The sequence below is a fragment of the Strongylocentrotus purpuratus genome, unplaced genomic scaffold (assembly GCF_000002235.5).
Source record: "Strongylocentrotus purpuratus isolate Spur 01 unplaced genomic scaffold, Spur_5.0 spur5_contig_852, whole genome shotgun sequence".
In the NCBI taxonomy this organism is placed as follows: domain Eukaryota; kingdom Metazoa; phylum Echinodermata; class Echinoidea; order Camarodonta; family Strongylocentrotidae; genus Strongylocentrotus; species Strongylocentrotus purpuratus.
The window spans coordinates 71,877-99,789 of NW_022145560.1; the positions used below are offsets into that span (position 1 = coordinate 71,877).

The 27,913-nt window shown below is 38.4% G+C and overlaps 1 protein-coding gene across 2 annotated transcripts; it reads right to left on the reverse strand.

Moving 5' to 3' along the window:
* Positions 1-2,245: 2,245 nt before the first annotated feature.
* LOC756858 lies at positions 2,246-26,629 on the reverse strand. 2 transcript variants are annotated; one of them, XM_001196747.4, is made up of 8 exons: positions 26,166-26,629; positions 12,844-12,907; positions 7,286-7,338; positions 6,637-6,765; positions 5,880-6,070; positions 5,640-5,717; positions 3,225-3,447; positions 2,246-2,697 (listed from the first exon to the last, which is right to left on the reverse strand). In XM_001196747.4, the coding sequence occupies exons 1-8, from the start codon at positions 26,392-26,394 to the stop codon at positions 2,651-2,653; spliced, it is 1,014 nt and encodes a 337-aa protein (XP_001196747.2). In that variant the 5' UTR covers positions 26,395-26,629; the 3' UTR covers positions 2,246-2,650. The 2 variants fall into 2 exon arrangements, with proteins under 2 accessions (XP_001196747.2, XP_003728506.1); XM_003728458.3 differs by lacking the exon at positions 26,166-26,629 and adding an exon at positions 16,873-17,140.
* Between the last annotated feature and the right edge of the window lie 1,284 nt (positions 26,630-27,913).

Consider the following 27,913-nt stretch of genomic DNA (forward strand, 5'->3'; position numbering starts at 1 on the left):
ACTAAAGGGCTATTACCATTTTAATTCAACTACTATTCCATATAAATCAGAATTGTACTAAAAATGTTCCATGCTGAAAATTGACTCTTTTGTACAAAAGACACGCTACTACATCATGTACATTATTGGAATAAATCCCCTTATCTTTATGTCTCTCTCTCCCTCTCTCTCTCCCTCTCTGTTTCTATCTCTCTCTCTCTCTCTCTGTTTCTATATCTCTCTCTCTCTCTCTGTTTCTATCTATCTCTCTCTTTCTCTCTGTTTCTATCTATATATCTCTCTCTCTCTGTTTCTATCTATCTCTCTCTTTCTCTCCCTCTCTCTCTATCTATCTCACCACTCTCTCTCTCTCTCTCTCTCTCTCTCTCCCTCTTTCTGATTCTTCCAAGTAAGGTGTACATGTATTTCGTTTTTAGAGTAAAACTTTTCCAAGTTCGGTGATCTTCCTTAAATCTCCGTCCCATTTATGTTTGGGCGAGTTATTGCACACACCCTCACATGGCGATCAAAACATCTTTCTCTCTGTTCGCTGAGTTTACCCTCATCAGATGTACGCTCCGATCGAAAATATAAATCAATGTATGACATAGCATACATCCTGACATAATAATTAGCAAGACTCGGGGTATACGTCTAGCACAGATAAAAAGGCACATAAACTGGGTAAGGGGGTGGGTACCGGGTTCATTCAGGGACAATTTTTTGTTTTTGTTCATCACAAAAAGATGAAAATGCAAATTAATTAGGGAAAAATTAGGGTAAAACACGTACGGGAAGGGATGTCACTTTCTTTTCACATTCCGTTTCCCCTTTACCCCCCCCCTTTTTTTTGGGGGGGGGGGGGGCGGGGGCGGGGTAATCGCATGTAACCTATTTTACATCCCACATAGAGAACACGTACAAGGCATAATGCTTAAAGATATGGTTACAGAAATGTTTCTTTGAAATACTTATAAGCATAACGTTTATTTACACGGACTTAGAATTTATAGAGAAGCAGGCAAATTTCTGAAATTCCATTTTCCCAATCTCTTTATTTCGTATAATTACATTTTCACCGACCAAACATTATCATATAGTTGTTGACAAGAAAATAGTAGAAATATAGCATACAGAGTCCTTTATTAATTTTGTTAATTCAATTCGGAATACCTCACTAAAAGGGATAGTTGAGTTCTGTTGCAGAGGGCGCTACACAAAATATTTTTTTTGAGAGATAATGAAAAACTGAGTGTCAAATTTGAAAGAACATAATATTTAAATGACAAAATCATCTTTGTTTGATCAAAATCGGTTCAGAGACAGCTGAAATATAACGATTTCTAATACTTGTGTACCACCACAAATATTAGATATTTTGACAAATTTGGAAAAAACCGTTGAAAACCGTTGAAAAAAAACGAAATAATGCCTTTTACGTCGTATTTCAGCCAATGCCGATGTTGGCTTTTTTGTTGGCATTTTCGTGTTGCTTATATTACCCACAATCAGCCGGCTCATGTATTGTTATCTTTAGTTAAATAATTAAGTAGCGGTCACCATGTTCTTTTTTTAAGTGGAGCTGAATTGAGTACCGAAGCTGTGACGTCATAAAAATCTATTTTTAGAATTTCTCAATTTTTTCTTCATTTTCCGAAAGAACATCAAAAATAATGTCCAAATGTCGAAAACCAATTGAATATGTTAAATATTGTCTGAGATATGACCATCTGAATAAAGATACTCCCCATAGGAACTCAGTGTTATATTCTCTGGCTCCTAATGGTCCTAAATGTTGCCCTATAAAGTATATAAATCAAGTCTTATAACAATACATTCATGTTACGATATGATGATATATTCATCACAATGAATAGACAGCTCTCTTCCATATACCCAGAACATCCTAATAGACAGATGACAATGATTTTCAATCGTTATATCACTATGAATATGACGGACAAAGAAAGAGGACAAAATATACAGTTCCTCATTCTACCCTCAACAATTAGAGTGGTAGACAAAGGAACATCCCTTCACTGCTATTAATATGTAAACGTGTGTAGAACAGGTGTCACATGCATATTCACCTGTTGTACACAGTGGAGGGATGTTCCTTTGTCTACCACAGCAATTGTTGAGGGTAGAATGAGGAACTGTATATTGTGTCCTTTTTCTTTGTCCGTCATATTCATAGTGTATGCACCCCGCCTATTAAATCAACTGCCCCGAAACATCATCCGTACAGACCCACATTATAGACACCTTTAAGAAGCACTTGAAGACGTATTTATTTAACTGATTTTCCACCTTTGTACAATGTAAAGCGCTGTGATACTTATTGTGTGAGAGTGCCATATAAATGAATATATCTTTAATACAATTATTTTAAAATCAGGTTAGTCAAAGTTACGCAATTTTACAAACTATCACCAAAATTAACAGTATGAACTGGAAAATAATTCTAAAGCAAAGATTACAAAATAAAGCCATTTCACGGATACGACAAAACATATAATAAAAACATATTTTGAGCATATATTGGTAATTAATGCATCACTCAAACGATAATGAAAAATGAGAGACGCTGAAGGAAAATGACGTCAACAAAATGGCGTCATATTCATGTCTGCAGTCACGTGATAAACGGTTTCCTCCAATCAGAAGCGTGCTAATAGCCGATACAAAGCTCAGTATAATCCCTCCCTGGGATATGGCCTATAGAATGAGAGAAAAAATGTAAAAATGTATTTTACTGCTTCATACTTCAAGGCATAATCATCAAACATAAAGAAAGCCATCATCCATGTATTGATTATTAGTTATTAACTTTGGATATTAATAAGGGTAGCTTTTATTCAGTATTAGAAAAGATACGTTGTTTCGAAATGAACAATTATTATTTGTTACCTGAACATGTACCATGAAACCCAACTTTAGGTATGCACTGTGTTTCTTAAGCATAAATAGTTGATTTGTTCCCCCTTCCACTATTTTCTCTCACTCATTCTCTGCCTATCTCTCTCTCTCTCTCTCTCACACTCATTCTCTCCCTATCTCTCTCTCTCTCTCTCTCTCTCTCTCTTTCTCTCTCTCTCTCTCTCCCCAACCCTTTCCATTTTCTCTTTCTTTTTCTCTTCCCCTCTTTTGTCTCTTTCTTCCGAATGGCCTGAAATTTTTATTGCATCTCTTAGTTCTATTTTCTTTTCTTTTTTTAATCTTAAAAAAACTTAGTTCTATCTTACCATGCCTCTCAGAGACCGTTTTACAGATTTCATCATAGCGCCCTCTCTGGACAAGGAGATCAAACGCGTCGTTCCACCAGATGACGAAATCGGGGTTATTGTGACGTGTCATGATGGAATTCCCTCCCTTCAGACACTTATTATCGAAGTCTGGTGGCGTGATTTTCATCAAGGTGGTGTCTTCTTCATATTGACCTAGGGCTGAGACAAAGATGACATCAACCTACAGAAATAATGAAAAAAGAAGGTAAGTATAGGCCCATTTTCTTAGACCTATATAATCATAGATTTTGAAAGTTTGGCGGTGCAATTCATATCAAAGCGCTTGTTTACTGCGTGAAGACTGAACCAAAGATGACATAGCCTAAGGAAATATAGAAAAAAGTAGGCCCTGTTTTATTTTATCATCATTAATAATACTACCGATATTAACGAATCTAATAATATCAATAGTAATAACAATGATAATAATAATGATTATTATTATACTAATATAATAATAATGCCGATAATAATACTCCCGACGACGGACAGTCAACCTGTTCGAAACGTCGAGCCACTCATCCTCTCCAAGCGCTATAGTTCTCCTTAGAACTATAAGCTAAGAAAGATAACAAACAGTCCTTTTCAGGACTACACACCCCCAAGAAAGATTACCGAGTTAGAGTCCTTTTCAGGCCTCAACCCTCTCTCTCTCTCTCTCTCTCTTTCTCACATGGTGCACCCGCAAGCCTACTGTATCATAATAATAATAATAATAAAAACAGTTATTATAGTTACCAAAAATAATGATGATGATAATTATATCACCAACAATGATAATAACTTTGTTTAACTACGGAATCCTAATCCAAACAAAGTATCAAACATCGTGTCATCTATAAGACTGCGAGCCCATGAGATCAGCTAGGCCCCATTTCAGGGCTCCATTTTACAAAACAAATCTACTGAAATCATTGCTTCTGATCGGCAGATTTGTCTCTAATTTTGTCATTTGCAGGATTTGATGCACGCTGATGATGGTCTAGTACGGGGAATCTCGCTCAACAAGCCTAGATTTTCTGAGATTCCCTTTTCCCCCTCTTAGTTAAATCAAGCAATTTAAAATACTTTGTCTTATTCTCAAACTTTAATGTACTCTGTTAACTTGATATATTACGAACGTATTTCGTTACTTGTATAATTTATTTGCTCTATTATTATATTGTTATACTGTATAGTTTATACATTTAATTTAAATTTATAAATATTTGATTGGAAAAATAAATCAAATCAAATCAAATCAAAGGCCTTGGGAAACGGGTACCTGGCCGAATGGCAGATCCTTTGAAAAAAGAACTACAGGGGGGTGTTTCATAAATCTTGTTTTCAATAACAAATGCAAAATTTCTATGACAAATTTGCTCTCAGCCAATTAGATACCATGATTTCAGTAGCTTATAACAGTAGCTTGTAACTTGTTATTGATAACAAGTTTTATGAAACGGGGTTCTGATCAGAAGGCCGTCGACATGTCGGTCTCATGGTACCTCTAACCAGGCGCGGATCCAGGATTTCTTAGGGGAGGGGGCCCAACTTTTTTTTTTTGCTCCCGAAAATTTGAAAATCGCGCCGGCCGAAAAGTCGTTCAGTAGGGGGGGTGGGGGTAGTGAGCACATTTTTTTTTTTTGATCCTCAAAAAAATTTCAATTTGCACCCCCCCCCCCTTGAGCGCCAGGGGGGGGGGGGGGAGGGGGGCCAACCCCCCAAAAAGGTAAAAATCACGTAATTTTACATGATTTTTTCCCCCTGGATCCGCCACTGCCTCTAACACCTTTTCAAAATGCCCGATAGAGCGGCGCTAGACTGGGAGGAGTCGGTCACGCGAGCTGTCGGTCAATTGATGGGCCATCACTTTTTGTAATTGTTTGCCATTGAAAGTCTAAGTAAAGTGTCGTTTTTCGCCTGTTTATATTATCGTATTTTGCTGTCACTGTATTATCATAACTTAAAGGCTGTCAATACTGCTGGGCCAGAAGGGATTAGACCACCCAGCCAGGTCACTGACAGGTGGTTATCTCATCAACTCAGCTCTCAACTTTCATAAGAAAAAGAGGATCATGGGGGAACAACAGGCACCAATTGGCAAAAGTTTTCTATATTAGTGGGAGCAAGTAGCTACAAGTAGGACAGTGGGGCTTTAAAGAGCTACATGTACTTCGAGCTTACTTTGCATTTCTTCTAGATTAGCCATGTCAAATCATTCGTTCCCAACATTTTGTTTCATAAATTGTCTTATTCATCGTGATTTGAAAACATATTACCACTATGTATTAAAATGCTCATATTGTTACTGATTATTATTGTATGAAGACATCATAAAACAATACATGAAATTAAATCAAATATTCAAGTCAGCTGTTATTACTTACTAACCTCTCCATTGTTGAGTGCTTCAACTAGTCTGTCTGCTGAGGCGAAATGTATGATCTGGCCTTGAGCAAGACGCGAACCCTGCAAAGAAACAAAGAGCCATCAAATTTCGGATGATTTTGTATTGATTCATATCGGGAAATAGGTAACTTAGCCTCCACTATACAGCAACAAAAAAACACAAAACAAAAGAAATTAAAACACATTTATCAAACAATCAAATCAAATCAAATCCAACTATACCTCAATATCAGTGTATCGGGCTAGACAGAACTCGTCGTAGGCCCAGCCGTCAGCGAACCCGACCTTCCGGTTTGTCAAATCATCGTACGGGAGTGTGCTGCCGTTCTTTGCATATATTGCAACTTTGGAAGCTTCCATGTAAGGTTTGGTGAAGGAGTATGTTAGTAGACGGTCAAATGTTTGGATCCAACCTGAAAGGTAATACAAAATGTTGGTATGGGATCGTAAATTTGGTTGAAATGAACATATTAGAAGCATGTGCGATTTCACAATATTCAATGATCGTTGTAGCGGTTGAAATCGAGTCTAAAGTGATGAAATTGTAAATAATAAACTCTTAATGTTGTATCGCTCCCTCTCAAGATTGAACGTAAGCTTTAAAACAATATTTCTTGACTATACTTTCGACTGTACATTAACAATTAAATACTTCTACTCTTAGTACTAGTTTTACTGCTACTACTTCTAGTAGTAGAAGTAGTAGTCGAATTATTAACAGTAGTAGCAGTCGTAGTACAGTAGTAGTAGTACAGTAGTAGTAGTACTAGGAGTAGAAGTATTTAATTGTTAATGTACACAATATCTACGGTCCTCCACTTTGCAGCCTGCGCCCAAGTCTCTTCTCTACTCGGTGCACTATTTACAGGCCTGCACATGCCAATCTAATAACAGTGGCACTCACATCCTGGCGGGAACCCATTCACAACCTGGGTGGAGAGAAGTAATTTTTAGAGAAAATGCCCTTTGCAGTACTCACCCGAGCAACCGTCATACCAGCCTCCCATTAGCCCCTGGCCGCCCCTGGGCCGCTGGCCTGCGTTGCTGTCCCAACAGTTGCCATAGACGTCGTATACCAATTTGCAGTTCTTGTTAGCGATGGCGCAAACTTGTGATATTGAAAGAGAAGTAAATAAACTGATACAGGTTATGAAACGTTGATGCACTTGCCTGTGTAAATAGTCAGAACCGTTTACAGAGAAAAGGATATAAATCAATATGTTGTGAACCTGTTCAGAAAGTTTATGTGGTGTAGATGGATGCACTGCTTCGAACGGAGACTTTATTAATGAACTTTACACTTATTTTGTTTAGCCTATTACGATAGGCGATGTTCGCTTACTTGAAAATATACATATGGCAATGAGGCAATGAAGCAAAACCGTTACAAAAAATCGATGATTAATCGTTAATATTCGACTTATCCGAAATCTTAAAATTCTATATTTTGTTTAACTACATTGTGTATAAGCTTTTTTTTTTGCTTACAATTTATCACCTGACGAAGTGTTGCAGCGGCACACGAAACGTGGTGATCTATTGATCCCTTGTTGACCATACATTGCGAGACAAAATAATATCATTAGTGATTTTATTTTCGATAAAAACCAAGTGCTTCTTATTCTTACCCGCATCCAATATGTCCGGGTTAAATCCCCGGATGGTGTAAGTCTCTTCATCCCTGTGTCAAAAATCAAAGGTCAAGGTCAAGAAAGGTCAAGGTCAAGAAAGGTCAATGAGAAAGCGAAGATTAAATGTTCATATAACTCTTGAGAGCGGCATGTCCAGATGAGAATGCAACATGAAACTTTTTAAAGCGATACTAAACTGAAAACTCTCTGCCCTAGCGTACTGCTTTTTAATCAACGCCTTGATAGCTACTCAATGTCAACGTGCCAACAGTGCCTAACCCAATTCCTAATTCCCACTATATAGTTCAATACTTTCAAAGATGTGATCGAAGCGTGCGGAATTTCGACTCTCTTTTGAGAATCTGCATTATTTTGTTAAATATGCTGAATTGGTAGACAGACGATATAAGCGACGCAAGACTTAGGCGTAAACAAGATGTTGTATTGCCCTTTGCGATCGACACTAAAATCTACGGTCGGCGCGGGAGGGGGGAAACTCCCCCTCCCTGCTCCCACCCCCTTAGGGAGCGTGCTACGCGCGCTTTTTAAGTGATTCGCACGCTTCGCGTGCTCCCTACCGCGCACCCCCCTAAAATGAAATCCTGGCTACTCGCTTGTCCAAGCTTCTTATTTGTTTCCGTTTAAGCCCATCATTAAACACTGGGGCACAGCATTCAATGACAGGACGAATATAGCCATGCAAATAGTGTAGATGAAGAAGTTAATTTGTATAATACCTTACTCACATCTGCACTTGATACGTTGGCACCTGAGAAGCAGCTCCGTGTTACAATTCACCCGAATACTGAATGGTATAACCAAGAAATAGCTCAAGCAAAACTGCTTCGTAGACAATTAGAAAGAAGATCAAGGTCCACCAAACTGGAGATTCACAAGCAGATGTATCGTACCCAAAAACAACATGTAAAAGCCTTGATTAAGATTGCTCAGTCACTCTATCACTCAAAAAAAGTTGAGGATTGTGGGAAAGACACAAAGAAACTGTATAAAGTTGCTAATAATTTACTACATAGAAAACAACCATCTCCTTTACCAGAACATCTCACTCATGGTGATCGGTTGAAGCTTGCCAATTGTTTTAATCAATATTTTGTAGATAAAATTCTAACAATCCGACAATGCTTCCAAACGCATGTTGTACAGCTAGATGACACTGTTTGTGAAGTCGAATCAGAGTTGAGTGAGTTTCGGTCGGTCACTATCAGTGAGATAGAAACATTTATCAAGAACTCACCAAATAAATCATGTGAGCTTGATCCAATCCCAACAGATTTGGTTAAGAAGTGCAGCACAGTCTTGGCACCTGTCATCACAAGCATTATTAATGCTAGCCTTAGTTCAAGTATTGTCCCACAGGTTTGTAAGACAGCTGTCATCCATCCAACCTTGAAAAAATCGGGCTTAGATCAGGAGTGTCTCAAGAATTACCGCCCAATCTCAAACTTATCTTTTTTGAGTAAAATGCTGGAACGGGTTGTTTTCTCACAACTGACTGCATATTTGCGAGATAATGAATTGTTTGACCCATGTCAATCTGCCTACAGGCCTGGTCATAGTGTGGAAACATTACTTGTCAACTTAACTGATACTATTTTTAGAGAACTGGATTGCGGTAATATTACTGCTCTTGTTATGTTAGATATGAGCTCAGCTTTCGATACAGTAGATTACTCTATCCTGACTCGAAGGCTGAAATCATTAGGTATCAAGGGTACCGCCCTTAATTGGTTTATATCATATCTCTCTGAACGATCTCAGTATGTAAAAATTGATAATTCTACCTCTAGTAAAACTACTATGAAGTATGGTGTACCCCAAGGTTCGGTAGGAGGACCACTGCTCTTTTCTCTCTATATGCAACCAATCAGCAAGATATTTCACAAACATTGTATTAGTTACCATTGCTACGCAGATGACATCCAAATTTATCTTTCTTTTAAACCTACAATGTCTTCACTGTCCTCAGCCGTTTCAAAACTTGAAAAATGTCTAGAAGAACTGAAATCCTGGTTAATATCTAATGGCCTTAAGCTGAATGATGATAAATCTGTGTTTTTATTATTAGGTTCCAAGCACATGTTAGGGAAGGTTGACTATCAATCGTGTCATCTCCATATTGGAAAAACGTGTATCACTCCATCAAAAACAGCTCGTAATTTGGGTGTAATATTTGATCAGGAAATGTCCTTTCGTAGTCACATAACACATATTCAACAGAGTGTAAGGTACCAATTACGTAATCTAAGTTTCATAAGAAAGTGTTTATCTAAACCTGCGGCTGAGATCTTAATTCATGCTTTAATTTCTTCTCGTTTAGATTTTGCAAATTCATTGTTCTGTAACCTTCCAAAAAAAGATGTCACAAAACTGCAACGACTTCAAAATTCTGCAGCCCGCCTATTAACATTCACTAAGAAATCTGATTCCATATCACCAATTCTCCGTTCTCTCCATTGGTTGCCAGTTGAAAAAAGGATTATTTTAAAATTATGTTACTTGTACATCATTCAGTTTACTCTCTTTCTTCCCCTGCATACCTGAGCAACTCTGTTTCAAAATACAACCCCACACGAAGTCTTCGCTCCTCATCAGACACACTATTACTTAATACACCCAGAATAAAACATGCTTGGGGGGAACGGGCTTTCTCAGCCATGGGTCCAAAACTGTGGAATAAGCTCCCTCTAAAATTACGTCAACTGTCATCGACAGAAACATTCAAATTACAACTAAAAACCTATTTGTTTCTTTCGTTGTAATTATTGCAATATTTTAATTTACTATGTCTAGGAGAATTCCGAATTTGTTTTTCAGTTTATTGTTTTCTCTTTCTTATGCCTGTTACATGTACTCTTTTCTAAGCGCCATGAGCACCGAAAGGTGGACCTGTGCGCTATACAAGTAGCCACTATTATTATTAGTATATACCAGTTTCAAATCAGCTTAAGACAGTCCATATCGTTCAGAAGCCTAAACATATACAACTTTCTATTCCATTTTTGGAGGATTTCAGTGACATGTAGATCCCATTTCAGATTGGATTGCACGATGACACCAAGAATTTTAGCAGAGTGGAAGTTTTGCAGGGGTGAGTCATAAATATAACAAGTCAGTTCGGCAGGAGGATTTTTGGAGAATCAGAAGCAAGGATTTCACTAGCTTATAACAAAAACTGTCATTCATCACTGATGACAAGTTTTTTTAAATGGAGGCGCCTTGGCACGTAGATCGCTATTAAACACGTACAAGCCCGACGAAGATAATTACTATATTCAGGGGCGCATTACTACAAGGAACTTGGGGAAGAAGTGGGCTGTTGCGTGGGATGCGCCTGAGTACACAAAGGGGCGTATACAGCGGAAGCTATACAATAATAACGTCAAATACATAAGCCAGTTCACGGTTGCAGTCTGAACATGAACAGACACTATGAATATGACGGACAAAGAAAGAGGACAAAATATACAGTTTCGCAGTCCTCAGATAGGGGGTGCTTTCAAAAAGAGGGAACAAGCATACGCGTACCCTAAATAACACTGAGTGGGGGGGGCATGATATACAGGTGGAAGTATTTTTTTAAAAGGGGTAACAAAGGCTGTTTATATAGCACCTCCATGGCTCCATCGGTACAGGAGTGAATATTTCAAAATGTACAAAGTCGGACCTCTTCATGTTTTTAAGATATGTGGATATTCAGGGTTATTGCACTAAATTAAATGTGCTAACCATGAACTGGTATGTTGTAATAATAATCCGTATAATAGATTATGTCGTATATATCCAGGGTAGCCTCACCGGTATCAATAACATTCTTCCTGCAATCATAATCTCCCCGTCCCAGAAAAAAACGAAACCGAGAATCCGTTCCACTAGCTGTCTGCTAGCTGCCCTAACAACAAAGAACTTCAAGACGAAAGACTTCATGCACGGCTGATCCCGGGGCTGGTCGTCATGCACGAAACATAGTTTGTTCTTTGTTACTACGGCAGGCAGCCAGCGAAAACTAATTGGTTTAATAACATTATGGAAATGCAAGCATTTCTTCACACAAACAGAACTTTGTTATTCCTGGCTCATTTTTCCTGATTGAGGTGTCATAATTATGAAAGGACAGAAAATGAACCTTCTGGAAATGTGATTTTCTTTTTGAAATTTAGATACCGTTCGCCCAATGACTTTTGGTACCCTTTTTTCAAATTGTTTTTAATCACACATGCATAAGATAGGCATCATATATACATCATATAAAAGAGGAGGGTCTAAGCTTTACAAAATTGTGTCATTTATTAATTATAATTGTGATTAAGTTATGACAAAACATCGATAACGGGATGTTAATGCAATAAGGTACTAAGTGGGTGAGGGCATACCACTGTCTTTTGTTCATGTTTTTGTTTAATCTAGCTGACTGATGTTTTCATATAATAGCCTATTGAAACCCTTCTTTTCATGGTGCTGTTTGGGGATTTCTGAGATAGCAACTGCTTAAAATGTGAATTTTGGGCGTAGTAATTTTGCGAATTGGACCATAATGTCCTATTCATTTTAAAGATTAACTTACAAGTATTCAACGTTGCTACCATAGCATATGGCCTTTTTATTATAAAGTTAACTCACAAGAATTCGACGCTGCTACCATAGTATGGCCTATGTATTTTAAAGGTTAACTGACAAGTATTCGACGTTGCAACCACAGTTTGACCTATTTATTATAAAGTTAACGGTAAAGACCAGTATTGGCAACGCCCCAATTTCAAAAAATGAAATGGAAGCTCTCATTACCAATCATGTGAAAGAATATGTTTTGACTAATACATGAGGATAAAAAATTTGCCGGGAAACCGCCTACTAATTCATATATTTGGTAAATTTATCTCTCTCATGGTCTGGTGAGAGAGATAGGGTAGTCCCATATACATCTTTCTGTGTATAGTGCTTGTAACTTTACGAAGAATGGGCCAAATTTCTTATCATTTTGATGATTCCAGAACCTTGCAGATGCTAGATGCTAGATGATCAACCTTTTCTGATCGATTCCACAACGTTTCTTTCACAATGCAATCGCATGACCATTACTGGTCTTTACCTTTAACTTACAAGTATTCAACGTTGCTACCATAGTACATGGCCTTTTTATTATGAAGTTAACTTACAAGTATTCAACGTTGCTACCATAGTATGGCCTATGTATTTTAAAGGTTAACTGACAAGTATTCGACGTTGCAACCACAGTTTGACCTATTTATTATAAAGTTAACTAAAAAGTATTCAACGTTGCTACCATAGTACATGGCCTTTTTATTATGAAGTTAACTTACAAGTATTCAACGTTGCTACCATAGTATGGCCTATGTATTTTAAAGGTTAACTGACAAGTATTCGACGTTGCAACCACAGTTTGACCTATTTATTATAAAGTTAACTAAAAAGTATTCAACGTTGCTACCATAGTACATGGCCTTTTTATTATGAAGTTAACTTACAAGTATTCAATGTTCCTACCGTATGGCATATTTATTATAAAGTTAACTTACAAGTATTCAACGTTGCTACCGTAGTGGCCGATAGCGATCATCCAGATCTTCTCGTCACTAGTAACTGTTTCAAAGAAAGAAAAAAGAAAAAAAGATAAATCAATTCAATTCAGTATTCAATTCAAGTTTATTTCCCCATTTGGTTAAAAACAACGAAATACAATCAACATATGTAGGTGTGTGTGGGTGTGTGGGTGTCTGTGTATGAGTTGGCAGGTAGTTCTAATAGAACAAAGATCTGTAATACTATGATTTTCATGGTGAAGTATGTTTTATTTATGTCAAGATTGGCGGGACAAGTACCAGCTTTAGAAAAGATGAAGAAAACTATATTTAATAAGAGGGATGAGGAAAAGAAAATAGCCATTAGAATAGGAAAGCTGGGATTACATTTTTTAAAGTGGGAGCAGCTTAGTATTAATTAAGATTTGTTTTCCTCTCCACCGTGAGCTTGTTAAAGTGTAACTCTATTTTGCAGCCATATCTTACTTATTTAGTATATTTTTCTTGAGTAGAGAATGTTAGCAGACATCCACTGAGGAGTGTGTGTGTGTGTGCGTGTGTGTGTGTGTGTGTGTGTGTATGAGGGAGGGGGATCTGGGAGTCCCAGTAAAATAATCTCCAGTTGTTTTAATAATATATTTGTTGTTATTATAAGTGAATAATATGTACAGTTGACTTATAACTTATGTTTATGTACTTTAAGTTTACTAACACTGAATATTTGCTCAGTTATATAATTATACTGCATATGAGTTGTTGTTTAATTATGTTTATGGATAAGCAATCAATATTGAAAACGTATATTTTTTAAATTAAATTGTATGTTTGTATTTGGAGGAATAAAACAAAATTACTTTTTTTTAAGTGTATGTGTCTGTGCGTTCATATAGGCCTGTATGTATATATAATATATATAAATATAGACCTATATACGTGTATAAAACAAAGATTTGAAAGAAACATTCCTCATAATGTGGTGGGAAACACAAAGACCAGCAGGCCTATCAAGGTGATTCCCAGACTAACACAAATAACATAAAATGTTCATTTATCGTGCTTATTATAAACGGGGGTGGAATCAAGGAAAGATACAAAATAGCTCTAAAAATATTATGTCATGAATACATAAACAGCAAATAAACGCACTTCACTACACTACAATGCAATTCCAGACGGATAAACCCAGACTGACCTAGATGCGGTTCGGTGTGTGACAAGAAGAGCCCCACAAATCGATTCACACAAATTGGATGGATATTGTGGAGAAAGCTTCAAAAGGAGGCTGAGTTTATGAAAAGCTTCCATCGACAAATATTTCTTATTTCTTACCCCTACTGTCTGGTGTAGAATCAGCTATTGGATGAAGTGCCATTTGGGCTACAACCCCAGGGGGGCGTTTAAAAAAACTTGTCATCAGTGACAAACGATAGTTTTTGTTTTAAACTACTGAAATCCTTGCTTCTGGTTGGTTATCAACAGATTTGTCACTGATTTTTGTCTTTTGTCATTAAAAAAAGGCTTTGTGAAACGGGTCCTAGGTCGCCTATTACCCCAATAATTCTATTCCTATATGGTCTACACCAGTCCTGTCTACTATTCACATGGTCCAATCATTTGGTCGAATGGCCATTTCAGCTAATATTTATCAGGGGTGATTCGCGGGGAAAAAATGGCATCTAACAACATTCCCCCCTTTCGAGTAAGAAAATTGGGGGGAAATAGGGCAAAATAGGGAAGATTAGAGAAAATAACGGGAAATCGGTAAAATCAGGATAAAAGAGGGAAGAAGAAAAAAAATCTGGTTAAAATTTTTTCTAAAAAATAAAAAAATAATCGGGAAACCGATTTAAATCGGGTTTTCAGGCCTGATTTATTTGGGACAATTTCCATTTGGTCTAATTATAATAAGTCTACTACCCATATGGTCTAAACATTTTTATTTATCTTTTGGCCCTAGAAAATTTAAAAATCGCAACCCCCCCCCCCCCCCTTGAGCACCAAGGGAGGAGGCCTGTTTCCAAATAAAGGTAAAAATCACGTGTTTTTACCTCTTTTTTTCCCCCAGGGGAGGGGGCCGGGCCGCGTATTTTTATTAACACGCTAGCGAGGGGAGTTTCTTGATTAATTCCAATGAAACCGCTCGCGAAGAGTCTAGGACTGGATCGAAGCTAGAGCTCGCGAGTGCTACACGCTTTAGTGTGAATTTACATCGAGGACAAAGTTTGCTTAATTTTGTCTTGAAACACTTGAATGGTTATGGAACCTGTTTGTGTTTCTAATCTTCAAATATAACAAACACATCAACATATTACCTGGACATCTCCCTGCGTGGGGGTAACGCATGTCACACACAGAAATATGAGAAGAAGAGAGAGAATAATGTAAAAGAGAAGAAGATAGAGGATAGAGGAAAAGGAGAGAGACAGAGAGAGAGAGAGAGAGAAATAGAGAGAAGAAAGGGGAAAAAAAAGGAAGAACATGAAACTTAAATTTACACTTAGGCTGAGTTGGCTCGACATGTGCCTAAAGCACAACAATACGAAAACAGAAGTGATATATAATTGTCTTAAGAGAGAAAGATAGGTTATTTCTAAAATGAAATGAAAGGGGCTATGTGACTTTCAAGGAGGAAATTACAATTTCTATCGCTCGTAACGACTATTTTGAATTTCCTATTTTTTTTTTGTATAATTCAAGAACTTCCTGGGGCTCCGCCCCAAGACTCCCGGCAAAGGCAAATTATTTACACAATTTCTTGCTGTCTGCTGCCTCGAGATCACTGGACTCTGACAGGAGCGAAAAAAGGTAACAATGTATAGCAAGAACCCCTATTCAGTGAAGGATTTATCCTTTTTATTATTAAAGACTCCCGGCAAAGGCTCTTCCCCCCCCCCCGCACCCCATCCGTAAAGATAGAAGTGGTTCCCATGACAACCAAATTGGAGAGAGTGTGAGCTTTTTGTAGTTTAAGCTTCTAACAACCACTCCCGTGGACCTTTTATTATTCATACGTCTTGCTGTCTGCTGCCTCGATATCACTGGAGCGAAGAAAGGTAACAATGTATAGCAAGAATCCCTATTCAGTGAAGGATTTATCCTTTTTATGCAGATGCATTCTTCTACCATTCTTGACCAGAAGTGCGTTTCAAACTCAATGATGTGGGCATCATCCCATTGAATGTTGTGTCCAGTATTAAGGGCATGTTCAGCTATTTGCTGCCTTATAGTGAGGGCTTAAAAAGAGCACACTATAGGGGCAGTGCAATTTAAAGGGATGGATTAGAGTTTATTTCTAAAATGAAATGAAGGGGCTATTTGACTTTCAAGAGTGCTAAAAACTCTAATCCATCCCTTGAAATTTAAAGTGCATTGCCCCCATTGTGTGCTATTCCCTCCCGTGGACCTTTTATTATTCATACGTCTTGCTGTCTGCTGCCTCGAGATCACTGGAGCGAAGAAAGGTAACAATGTATAGCAAGAATCCCTATTCAGTGAAGGATTTATCCTTTTTATGCAGATGCATTCTTCTATAAAGTTTTAAAATACAGTCTAGGCTCCCCGCGAGCGGTTTCATTGGAATTAATCGAGAAATACCCCTCGCTAGCGTGTTAATAAAAAATACGCAGCCGGGCCTCCCCCGCCCCCCCCCCCCCCCCCCCCCTCTCACCCCTTGACCTGCCAAGTGAAAATGTGATGTGCATAGAAAACGCCCTCATGTGTCCAGACCCGGACTAAACCGTTACTTGATTTACAAAGACGTTATCATGCACTGCTTTTTATGGTCTCCGTTGTGTTAGTAGATGCTAGTAAAAAATCACTTACGCCTTACGGGGGTTCAAAATAGCAACAACAACAACAAAATTGCCTCGTCGCTATGCGGCTCGTGAAAGATGCCCTGCGTCGTCATTGGGTCATCCCCCCTTAGCAAAAAGCTAGAACCGCCCTTGTGCCAACATCATTTCACGAAAAGAGATAGGGAAACAAATATCTAACTTTATGGGCAATAGTACGTGTGTCAATACATACCTGCACCGGACGATCCAGGCGTGTAGATGTTGATTGGCTGCGCCCCGCCCGTGCCTGCTCCGTTGGATTTAGTTAAACCCAAGACCCCGAGCACCAGCGCGGTGATGCTGATGATAGCCAGTAAACAAACCAATAAAACAGTTACTCTATTCTCTTTCATGATGAAAGTACGAGTACACCTAAACCTACGCAAAGACTTTACAGTTAAAACAGAGTTCGACGTGAACAGACCGACAAGTGTGGAGCTATAGTTTCGAAACTGTAGCCAAGCCTAATATTCTAGACAGGAATAGAATAGGGACTTTTAGATTCGCATGAAGACAATGGGGATTGCTACGATCGACGTCCTTGTTATGCACTGCCTTGAATGGACGTCACACGTATTAGTCCACGCAAATCTAAAAGTCCCTATTATCGCGGATTCAGCGATTATGATACAAATGAATACCTCATACTTCAGTGAATGCATGGGCGTAAATCCTTACGTAATACCTATTGTTCAGGGGGGATGAATGAATAGATCACCCCCCCCCCCCCCCCTCCCCCTGAACAATAGGTATTACGTACTCTTACTTAACTTTTTCATCTCTCTCTCTCATACGCCTATCTACCTACTCACCTACTCTTTTCTGTCCTCCTTATCTCCCCCCCCCCCCTCTCTCTCTCTCTCTCTCTCTCTCTCTCTTTCTCCTCTCTACCCTGCCTTTTTCTTTCCTTCTTTCATTTCGACTCCTCCAATGTCTGATTGAATTTATCTTTCACCTTCTTCAGTAAGATACCATTATTTAAGTTCACACAATACATGTTCAAAGTCTGGTTCTGAAATATAGTATGTTTAAATCTTGAGTGTGATATTTTGATAGTTTACGCATTACTCACAATTTCCGCATGCGCATTACCATTTCCTTAAAAGTATAACTTCATTTATTGTATTTTAACTGTTTTAATCTGTATGAATGACATTATAAACGTGGCACTATGAACTGTAATTTTCCATACACAGTCATTATACTTCCTCTAATTCTCTCTCTTCCTCTTTCTCCCGCCCCTTCTCAGTCTCCCACGGTTACCTGTTCTCACACTGTTACCTGTTTCTTACCTTTTACTTCGTTCTTTCTACTATCCAACTCTCGATTCCCTCTTCTCTAACTCTCCTTTTCTCCCACTCTCCTTTTACTCTCCTTTTTTGCTATATCTCTCAGTGCAATATGTGAACATAGCTTGTTTGTTTGATCTTATGTTTGACCTTATGTTTGATCTTATTTTTATTTTTATTTTTATTTTACTTTTATTTGTATTATTATTATTATGCATGATTTATTGAATAAAGAACAGATTTATAATTTGTCTGTTTATTATAAGTTTTGGTTGGTAATTTTTAATCAGACTATGGTGCGCTTAGAAACACCAGTATTAAGCGCCTAATGAATGTTGTGTATTATTATTATTATTATTATTATTATTATTAACATTGATGTGCAACAGTGCAAGTTCAGTTGTTTTATCATGTAAATTGAATGTAATGTAGCCAACGGGCTGCCAGGTTCAGTATTTAATAAACCGTAAACCAAATATCGTTAAATATCGTTAAATATAAAGGACCTTTCAGTCTTTTGACTCGACGATAGACGGTCAGGAGTATGAGTTGAACAAAAAAAAAAGTTTAAGCACAAACAGGCGCGGTGGAGCATTTTCAAAATTAGGGGGGGGGGGGTCACCATCAAAATAGGGCACTTTCTGGAATATAAGGGGCACCTACAAAGGGAAACATCAAAATGTAAATCTAAGATTTGTGACGTCGAGGGCGAAAAGTTTCAAAATGAGAAAAACAACAACAAATCCTGATGGGTTTTAAAGATGCGATTGCATTGTGAAAGAAACGTTGTGGAATCGAATAGAAAAGGTTAATCATCTAGCATGTAAGTATTGGTGTGTACTGCAAGGTTCTGGAATCATCAAAATGATAAGAAATTTGGCCCAGTCTTGGTAAAGTTACAAGCACTGTACACAGAAAGATGTATATGGGACTACGCGACCACGTGTGCGATATATATTTGGTCCGAATAGATATAATAATTTACCAAATATATCAATTAGTAGGCGGTATCCCGGCAAAATTTGTATTATCACGTATTAGTCAAAACATATTCTTTCACATGATTGTTAATGAGAGCTTCCATTTCATTTTTGAGAGAGTGGCGTTTCAAAAACTGGTCTTTACCTTTAAGCACAATTTAATCATGAAAGACTGAAAATACATTTCATAAGTAACACGGTTATACCAAATATAAATGCGAGCGAGCTTTGGGGGAAATAAATCAAAAAGTTGTTTAAAGTCGCTCTATAGGGGCGTATGTTATGGAGAAAGAAAAAGTGGTATTTTTTCAGAAAGAAAAGGGACACTTATTAGAAAAGAAAAGGGGCACATGTCATAATAAACCTCGAACCTGAAAAAGGCCACTCACCAGAGATGAAAAAGGTACTTATGAGAAAGGAAAAGGGGCATCTGTCGAAGGAAAGGGGGCACCTATCAGATATGTATAGGGGCATTTATCAGAGGTGAAAAGGAGTATTTATGAAAAGGGGAAGGGGCTGTTATATATTTTTTTTAAAGGGAAAAGGCGACTTTATAAGAAGGAAATAGAGTAATTAATGAAAAGGCCCCCCCCCCCCACCTCGGGAGTGCCGCCCTGAGCACAAAGCTTTAACGTGTATGTCTTTATTTCCCAATCTGTTTTATTTTCTTCTTTTGCTTTGTTTTCCTTTTGATGTCTTTCTTCATTTCCTTCTCTATGTGTTTGGTAAAATGTTCCCTTTAATTCACCTTTTCCCGTTTTTTCTCTAGTCTCTTTCTTGACCTTATATTTGTATCTCCTCTATCGTTCTCTCTCTCTCTCTCTCCTTTCACGCGTACTTTTTGGCACCCCTTTGTAAAAAAAAAAGTTGGTCTTAGTGGAAACAAACAAATCCAGGGAGGGGAGATTATAGAAATCGAACAAAGAAGAAAGTCATGAAAATTGACACTCGAGATCGATAACTTTCTCCTTGTCAAGTTGGTCCTGATGTGTATAAAAATGTGTAGGCCAGGGGTTCTCAAACTTTTTCTTTGACGGTCCGGAAGTGATTTCTATGAAAGCAGTAAGGTCCGAAATGACACTTGTATACTGAAGATAATGAGGCTTGTTTTTGGTCAAATATCTGATCCAAGGAGAATTGTTATAGTTTAAAAAACAGAGCCGTCAGTGCTTCCACTCGTTTAAATAGAGTTTCCCGAAAAGAAAACCCAATTTCCTGGAATTAGAAGGAATTTTCTTAAAACTTTCAAAATGCCTCTTACGTAGATTTTTTATTTGGATGAATCGCTATGACGTTTGAATATATATTAATTATTTAGTGGGCTTATTTTGCCTAATGGATATTCCGTACATGGCAGAGCTTGAGGGGCCTGGCAGAGCCCCAGGATGCTCTCGAGTTTATTTGACTTTCAAGAGAGAAAATTGTCTTGAAGGGAGAAAGTGAGGTTATTTCTTTCTCTCTTATAGACAATTTTATGAGATGGAATGTTCAATCTGAAAGCTTTATGTGCTCTTTGAAAATAGCACACAATGGGGGCAATGCACTTTAAATTTCAAGGGATGGATTAGAGTTGTTATCGCTCTTGAAAGTCGAATAGCCCCTTCATTTCATTTTAGAAATAAACTCTAATCCATCCCTTCAAATTGCACTGCCCCTATTGTGTGCTCTTTTTAAGCCCTCACTATAAGGCAGCAAATAGCTGAACACGCCCTTAATACTGGACACAACATTCAATGGGATGATGCCCACATCATTGAGTTTGAAACGCACTTCTGGTCAAGAATGGTAGAAGAATGCATCTGCATAAAAAGGATAAATCCTTCACTGAATAGGGATTCTTGCTATACATTGTTACCTTTCTTCGCTCCAGTGATCTCAGTGAACTACAAAAAACTCACTCTCTCCAATTTGGTTGTCATGGGAACCACTTCTATCTTTATGGATGGGGTGCAGGGGGAGAACCTTTGCCGGGAGTCTTTCATAATAAAAAGGATAAATTCTTCACTGAATAGGAATTCTTGCTATACATTGTTACCTTTCTTCGCTCCTGTCAGAGTCCAGTGATCTCGAGGCATCAGGCAGCAAGAAATTGTGTAAATAATTTGCCTTTGCCGGGAGTCTTGGGGCGGAGCCCCAGGAAGTTCTTGAATTATACAAAAATATAGGAAATTCAAAATAGTCGTTACGAGCGATAGAAATTGTAATTTCCTCCTTGAAAGTCACATAGCCCCTTTCATTTCATTTTAGAAATAACCTATCTTTCTCTCTTAAGACAATTATATATCACTTCTGTTTTCGTATTGTTGTGCTTTAGGCACATGTCGAGCCAACTCAGCCTAAGTGTAAATTTAAGTTTCATGGTCTTCCTTTTTTCTTTCTTTCTTTCTCTCTATTTATCCCTCTCTCTCTCCTTTTCCTCTTTCCTCTATCTTCTTCTCTTGTACATTATTCTCTCTCTTCTTCTCATATGTCTGTGTGTAACATGCGTTACCCCCACGTGTGACATCGCACATAAATGCCAGTTGGAGATTCCCCATCTAAATACATGTATTGATCTCGATTTAAAAAAATCTTTCTCATTAATTCTATTAGCGATATTTCTAATACTCACACTAATCTCCAGCTAAAACAAAAATCGTCTACTTTCTCTCAAGACAACATTATATAAAGGATTCATTAATGCAAGGCTATTTGGCGAGTCATCTCTCAATGTCAATAACTTCTTGCTTTCCTCATCTCCCAGTCTCCCTTGCTTTTATATTCCTCGTTACTTCCTTCCAATTGATCTCCAACTTAATTGATTTCTCCACATCTCCATATATTCCAGTTTATGCACTGTATCTATTCTTCAATTTCGGGTATATCAATGCAAATATTACTCAAAATCCATTATATAAATCACACTCAGGCAGGGGCATCGCCAAAAGGGGGGGGGGGGTGCGACACCTTTTTTTCTTTTTCCCGACGGCAGCGCAATTTTACCGACAATATACTGACAGGTGGGGGGGGGGGTGTGGGGGGGTGCGACCCCCCCCCCCCCCCACACACCCCCACCTGTCAGTATATTGTCGGTAAAATTGCGCTGCCGTCGGGAAAAGAGAAAAGGGGGAGGGAAAAAAAGAGAGGGGAAAAAAGAGAGGGAAAAAGAGAGGGAAAAAAGAGAGGGAAAAAAGAGAGGGAAAAAAGAGAGGGGAAAAAGAGAGGGAAAGGGAAATAAAATAAAAAATAAAATGAAAAGAAAAGAAAGAAAGGAAAAGAAAGGAAAAGAAAGGAAAGAAAGAGAAAAAAGAAAAAGAGGGAGGAGAGGAAAGAAAGGAAAAGAAAGAAAAGAAAGAAAAAAAGAAGAAAAAAGAGTGAAAGGGAAACAAAAGAAACGGGGAGTGAAAGAGAGAAGAGATAGGGGAGGTAAGAGTCTGAGAGAGGAGGAGTGGGAGTAAAAGAGAGAAGGGGGTTGTTGGGTGGAGTCGTTTCGTCGAGGGAGCAAGAAAGACACGGGTAACTATGTTGCTGTGTCGGGTCAGCTGTGTCGGTGTTCTTGCTCGATCCTCGTGTACTATATCAATCCAGAAGTTTGAAGTCGGTGAGATGTATATTGTCGGTCGGCCGACAAGTTTTTTTCCCTACGAACTGTGACTTCTTATCCGCTGTGACGACTTCCAGAGTGACTACAACTACAATACTTGTATTTTCTCGAAGTTTCACTTTCCTATAATATCAGCTAAAGAAATCAGAGGTTTAAAATTTTCGGGGAAACTAAATTCAAAAAAGGTTTAAGAATCGAAAACGGTACGACGAATCGTCTTCTTTCTCTAATAATGTAATGAAACGTCAAAACTTCCGCGGGGAAGCTTCATTCGGATTAAGAGTCGAGAACAGTACACCGAATCGTCTGCTTTTTCTCATAATTTAATGAAATGTCAAAGCTTCCACGCTTCGCGCGGGAGGGGGAGAAACTGAATTTCGACACGGATTAAGAGTCGAGAACAGTACACCGAATCGTCTGCTTTTTCTCATAATTTAATGAAACGTCAAAGCTTCCGCGCTTTGCGCGGGAGGGGGGAACTGAATTCAGACAAGGATAAACAGTCGAGAACGGTACAGCAAACCGTCTTCTTTTAATAATAATTTAATGAAACGTCATAGCTTTCGCGCTTCGCGCGGGAGGGGTGGGGGAAACTTCATTCAGCCAAGGATTAACAGTCGAAAACGGTACCATTAATCGTCTTATTTTCCTAATAATTTAAGGAAACGTCTAACCTTCCGCGCTTCGCGCGGGAGGCCCATCACCCACACCCCCGTAATGAGCGCGCTTTTAAGTGATTCTCTTGCTCACTACCACCCCTCCCTCAAATAAGATCCTAGCTCCGCGCCTGCATTAATATATATAGCTATGATGCTGACTAAATTGAAGAAATAATTCGTATATTTATGTCGTCGAGAAAAATGACCATTTTGCGCATATGCAAGTACTATAGTCCATAGGAACAACAATTTAGCCTTCGGCCCCAGGTTTATAGGGTTGAATTTGTAGATATTGGACATTTAATTTTGTCCTTATTGGTGGCTAGTTTTGTCGGTAATCGTTGGCCTCTATACCCCCCCCCCCCCCCCCCACTGAAAATGGTCTAGCGACGCCCCTGCACTCAGGAAACGGCCAATTGACGAGAATTGCTTCAATCTATATTTTTCATGTATCATTAATATATGGTTTTACAATGGCTATGGTGATGAGATGTCTTGGTAATATGTTGAAGTGTTTGTTACATTTGAAGATTAGAAACACAAACAGGTTCCATAACCATTCAAGTGTTTCAAGACAAAGTTAAGCAAACTTTGTCCTTGATGTAAATTCACACTAGCGTGTAGCACTCGCGAGCTCTCCGATCCAGTCCTAGACTCTTCGCGAGCGGTTTCATTGGAATTAATCAAGAAACTCCCCTCTCTAGCGTGTAAATAAAAAATACGCCTCCGGGAACGGGGGTACCGCATGCGTGTTCCCACAATATCCGGCTCGTAACAAAGAAAAAGATCTGCCCGTATTGACTTTACACACCGGACTTTTGCTGAAAGGGGGGGGGGGGGGTGCTGGGAACACGCATATGCAGGAGCGTACGCAGGGGGGGGGGGTTGGAAGTTGGGGTTAACCCCCCCTTCATTTTTTTGTCACAAAGATTCTAAGTCAAACTTAACTCTAAGTTGGACTTAACAATTATGGAAAGCCGTTTGCATCTTTGAAAATATTTTGTTAAAGTTACTTTTAGAGGCATAAAATGTTGATTAAATTCATTCATATTTTCTATTATCAAGGAGATTTCATGTTCTTGATGTGGAATTTATGAAAAGTCTAAAATACTTTAATTTCTGCTTTTTATTATATTTTATTTTAAGGCTACAAATGTCTCTCCATATTTTTTAAGTCCAACATAGAGTTAAGTTCTACTTAAGATCTTTGTGAAACACCCCCTGGAAGGATTCGATACCTATATGTCATTATGTGTGTAAAAAGACCCCCAAAAGGTGGTCTAGGTATGATACATTTAGAATCAAAGGTTCGGTCGCTTAAGATATCGTTGATAAGTAGGTTACTACAAGAAAGTGAACGTGGTGGAAACTTCTTTTTAGATATTAGCTCTCTAAAGTTGGAGAGATCCCTTTATATTTTTAATATAATATTTCTTTGAAAGATATCGATCATCTTTGTAAAAAAAAGTAACCTAGTTTCTATTTTTACTTTCTATGTATTTGGTCAATGATATGGTATGTCGGTTTATTTGAAGTAAAAAATATTGAAAAATTAAATTCTATGTAACAATAGTAATACAATATTTAATAATCATAATGTTGATATTCAACAATTTGAAACAGACTGGTATAGTGAGAGTAGAAAATGTGATGAGAGACGGTAAATGGAAGGAACCACACATAGGAGCATCACTATCCTGGCTGTGTAGTAAAAGCTGTGCTTTTGATTCTCAACATTTCAAACACCACTGTACAAAACTCAACTGATTTCACTCAAAATCAGTACTTTAGTGACAATTGATGACACCTAAATAGCAGTAAAATACATTTATTTCAACTTACTGATGTTAACAAGAAAAATTTAAAAATTAAAATTGTAAGTCTAGTGGCTTACAGCTGCATCGACATGATTGTGTACAGTCTATGCGATATTGTGTGGTGTGTGTATTTGTGTATAGACTTCTAGGTCACTGCCTCACAGCATGTATGCAGTGCTAGAGGTCAATACGCTTTAGCATTGACTCTCTATGCTTTACTGGAGTTGAAGGAACCGTGTATTCTAAACAACTCAATTTATTCCTCTCAGTTATTATTTGATGTGAAATATGCAATCCTTTCCTGTTTACTTTTTGAATAAGATGAGATCTAGAAAAAATAACATTGAATGCAAACGAAAGGAAGATGATTTAATCACACTTAAAACAGGAGATGATATAACTCTTCTATAACTACAACAACAACAAATCAATATTGAGTGCATGAGTTTTTGAAGAACCGTCAACTATATCATTTTGGTCTAATGTTTTGTCATTAATTACCAGACTCCTTCAGCTGGAATTTTTGTCCCAGTTTCAAATGTGTACAATTAGGGATAACAGGATATGTTCAATCTTATTTTCAACATAGCACAGTATATACAATCTATCGAAATTATATAAAATGTACATTCAAAGATAAAAAAATACAACTCAAATCCTTTATGGATTTTAAGTTCATGGTGAAATCATATTTGTAAAGTGTAAGTAACTATAAATTTGGAACAGAAGGTGAAATTCAAAAAATTCTATCAATGGTTGATGTAAAACTTTGATTGTGTTTAAAATTGTATGTATAGGGCCTATATGATTGTTGTTGCTAATAAATACCTCGAAAGCGGATAAGGACGAAGAAAATTCATAGTTAGGCATGGAGATTTTTCAACAAGTTAGAGCTGAGAAGGATATTTTGAATGTATGTGTGTATGTATATGTGTGTTTGTATCATGTTATTTTAAAGTTTTTAAACTGTATAATTTATGTGTAGTAAGTAGTTTCTTTTTCTTTTTAAGGCCCCACCACAAGCAATTTGCTTCTTAGGGTGTCCTTTACCGTATTATGTTTACTATATTACTCATTTGTATGTACATGTTTCATTTTTATGGTTAAATAAACTGAATTGAGATGTAAATGAGAATAGATAGTAAACTTCAGGCTAACCTTGTTGTTCAGTTCCACCCTGATTTATGATGATATCACCACCACCACCACCTCTCCCAAGGTTCACTGCGGCGATGACGAGAGCGACGATCCCGATGATCAGCCCAATGGCGAGAATAACGATGAGTAATGACGACGACGACTGCGGCGATTCATTTTTCTTCGGCTCCTCTTTAATGATAGCTCTAACATCAGAAACACTACTCAGCTCAACATCTTTGCTTGACATGGTTATTTTATATCACGGGCCTATTTTCCAGCAGAAAATCTTCAGCTTGCTCTGAGAAATCTTTGTTGGGGATAACACTATAGTTCATCAAAATGTGCAGTTAGAATATGATGGTAATGATACAGCGGCTAGCTGGACACACCCACCTGTGCACTTGTTTTTCCTTCGAGTCGAAGATCCCTGGTATTCGGTTTATTGTTCCCAACTGCTCTCTTTTCATACTCGATATGCTATTGAAATCTAGCTCACTAAAGCTACAGGAAAGTTTGAGGCAGTGGCGGATCCAGGGCCCGGGCCCCCCCCCCCCCTTGAGAAAAAAAATCATGCAAAATCACGCGATTTTTACCTTTTTCGGGGTTGGCCCCCCCTCCCCTGGCGCTCAAGGGGGGGGGGGGGGGGGGGGTGCAAATTTTTAAAATTTTCGAGGACCAAAAAAAAATTGTGCTCACTACCCCCCCCCCCCCCCCCCCCCCCCCCCCCCCCCCCCCCCCCCCCCCCCCACTGCGACTTTTCGGGTGGCTAAGTCGTTGCGATTTTTTGGGAAACTCCAAAAAAAAAAAAAAAAAATTGTCCGCTTACCCCCCCCCCCCCCCCCCCCCCCCCCAAAGAGTGACACGTATGACCGTTACCACCAATGCATATAACCCCCTTTTGCGGTCAATTTCAAGGACATTTTGTGAAATTTAACCCCCTTTTTTACGTCAAAACAAGGGCAAAATCGTACTTTGGAATACCCCTATTTATAAGATTGTAAGGACACTTTCGCAAATTTACCCCTATTTTACCATATTTCAAGGACAAGACTCGGCTCCGAGAATTTTTCTTCCCGGTTTTCTCTTTTCCCTTCCCGGTTTTCTCTTTTCCCTTTTCCTGACCCCTATTTATCAATTTCGGGGACAAGTGTGCCCCCCTATTTTCTTTATTTCGAGGAATATTTTGTCCGCGGACATTGCTTGAAATTGACCCCTTTTTCCGCGATTTTGGTAACGGTCATGCGGTCCGGAAGTCACATTGAGTGACCCCACCGGGCAAACCTCCTTTTGTGAATTCGGGCCAATAGGTCTATGCTACGATCGACGTCCTTTTAATGCACTGCCCTGAATGGACGTCACATCAGTCCGCGCAAATGTAAAAGTCCGTATTGTTGCCTAGCTCCTGTGGGTGTGGTGCAGGCAAGTTCAGTGTGCACTCAGGCCTCTCTTGCAATGGCTTGAGTGCACGCTGGACAATAAAATTGGGGTGTTGCATCATCTAAAATCGATTTCGATTTCAAGAATCAATTTAAGGGCTTAGTGAAACACCCCCTGGCCTTGGGTTCGGTTGCAGGAGGTGACAGCTTTCACATTACTGGAAAAGGATTACTGCAGAGAAGTCACAAGTGGTGCTTTTTTGTTGTTGGTAATATAAAAAAAAATTATATATATATTTTTAGTAAGATATCACACCCCCCCCCCCCCCCCCACTGAGCGAGATATTGGTCGGCACAATTTTCTCATTTTCGGGGTCAAATACGAAGGAA

Coding starts and splice junctions, on each gene's coding strand:
- LOC756858 (XM_001196747.4), bottom strand. CDS start 26,394: ATGTCAAGCAAAGATGTTGAGCTGAGTAGTGTTTCTGATGTTAGAGCT. Junction 6,766..7,285: donor CCCGGACATATTGGATGCGG/GTAAGAATAAGA, acceptor CAATATCACAAG/TTTGCGCCATCGCTAACAAG. Junction 6,071..6,636: donor CTGGTATGACGGTTGCTCGG/GTGAGTACTGCA, acceptor ATTACCTTTCAG/GTTGGATCCAAACATTTGAC.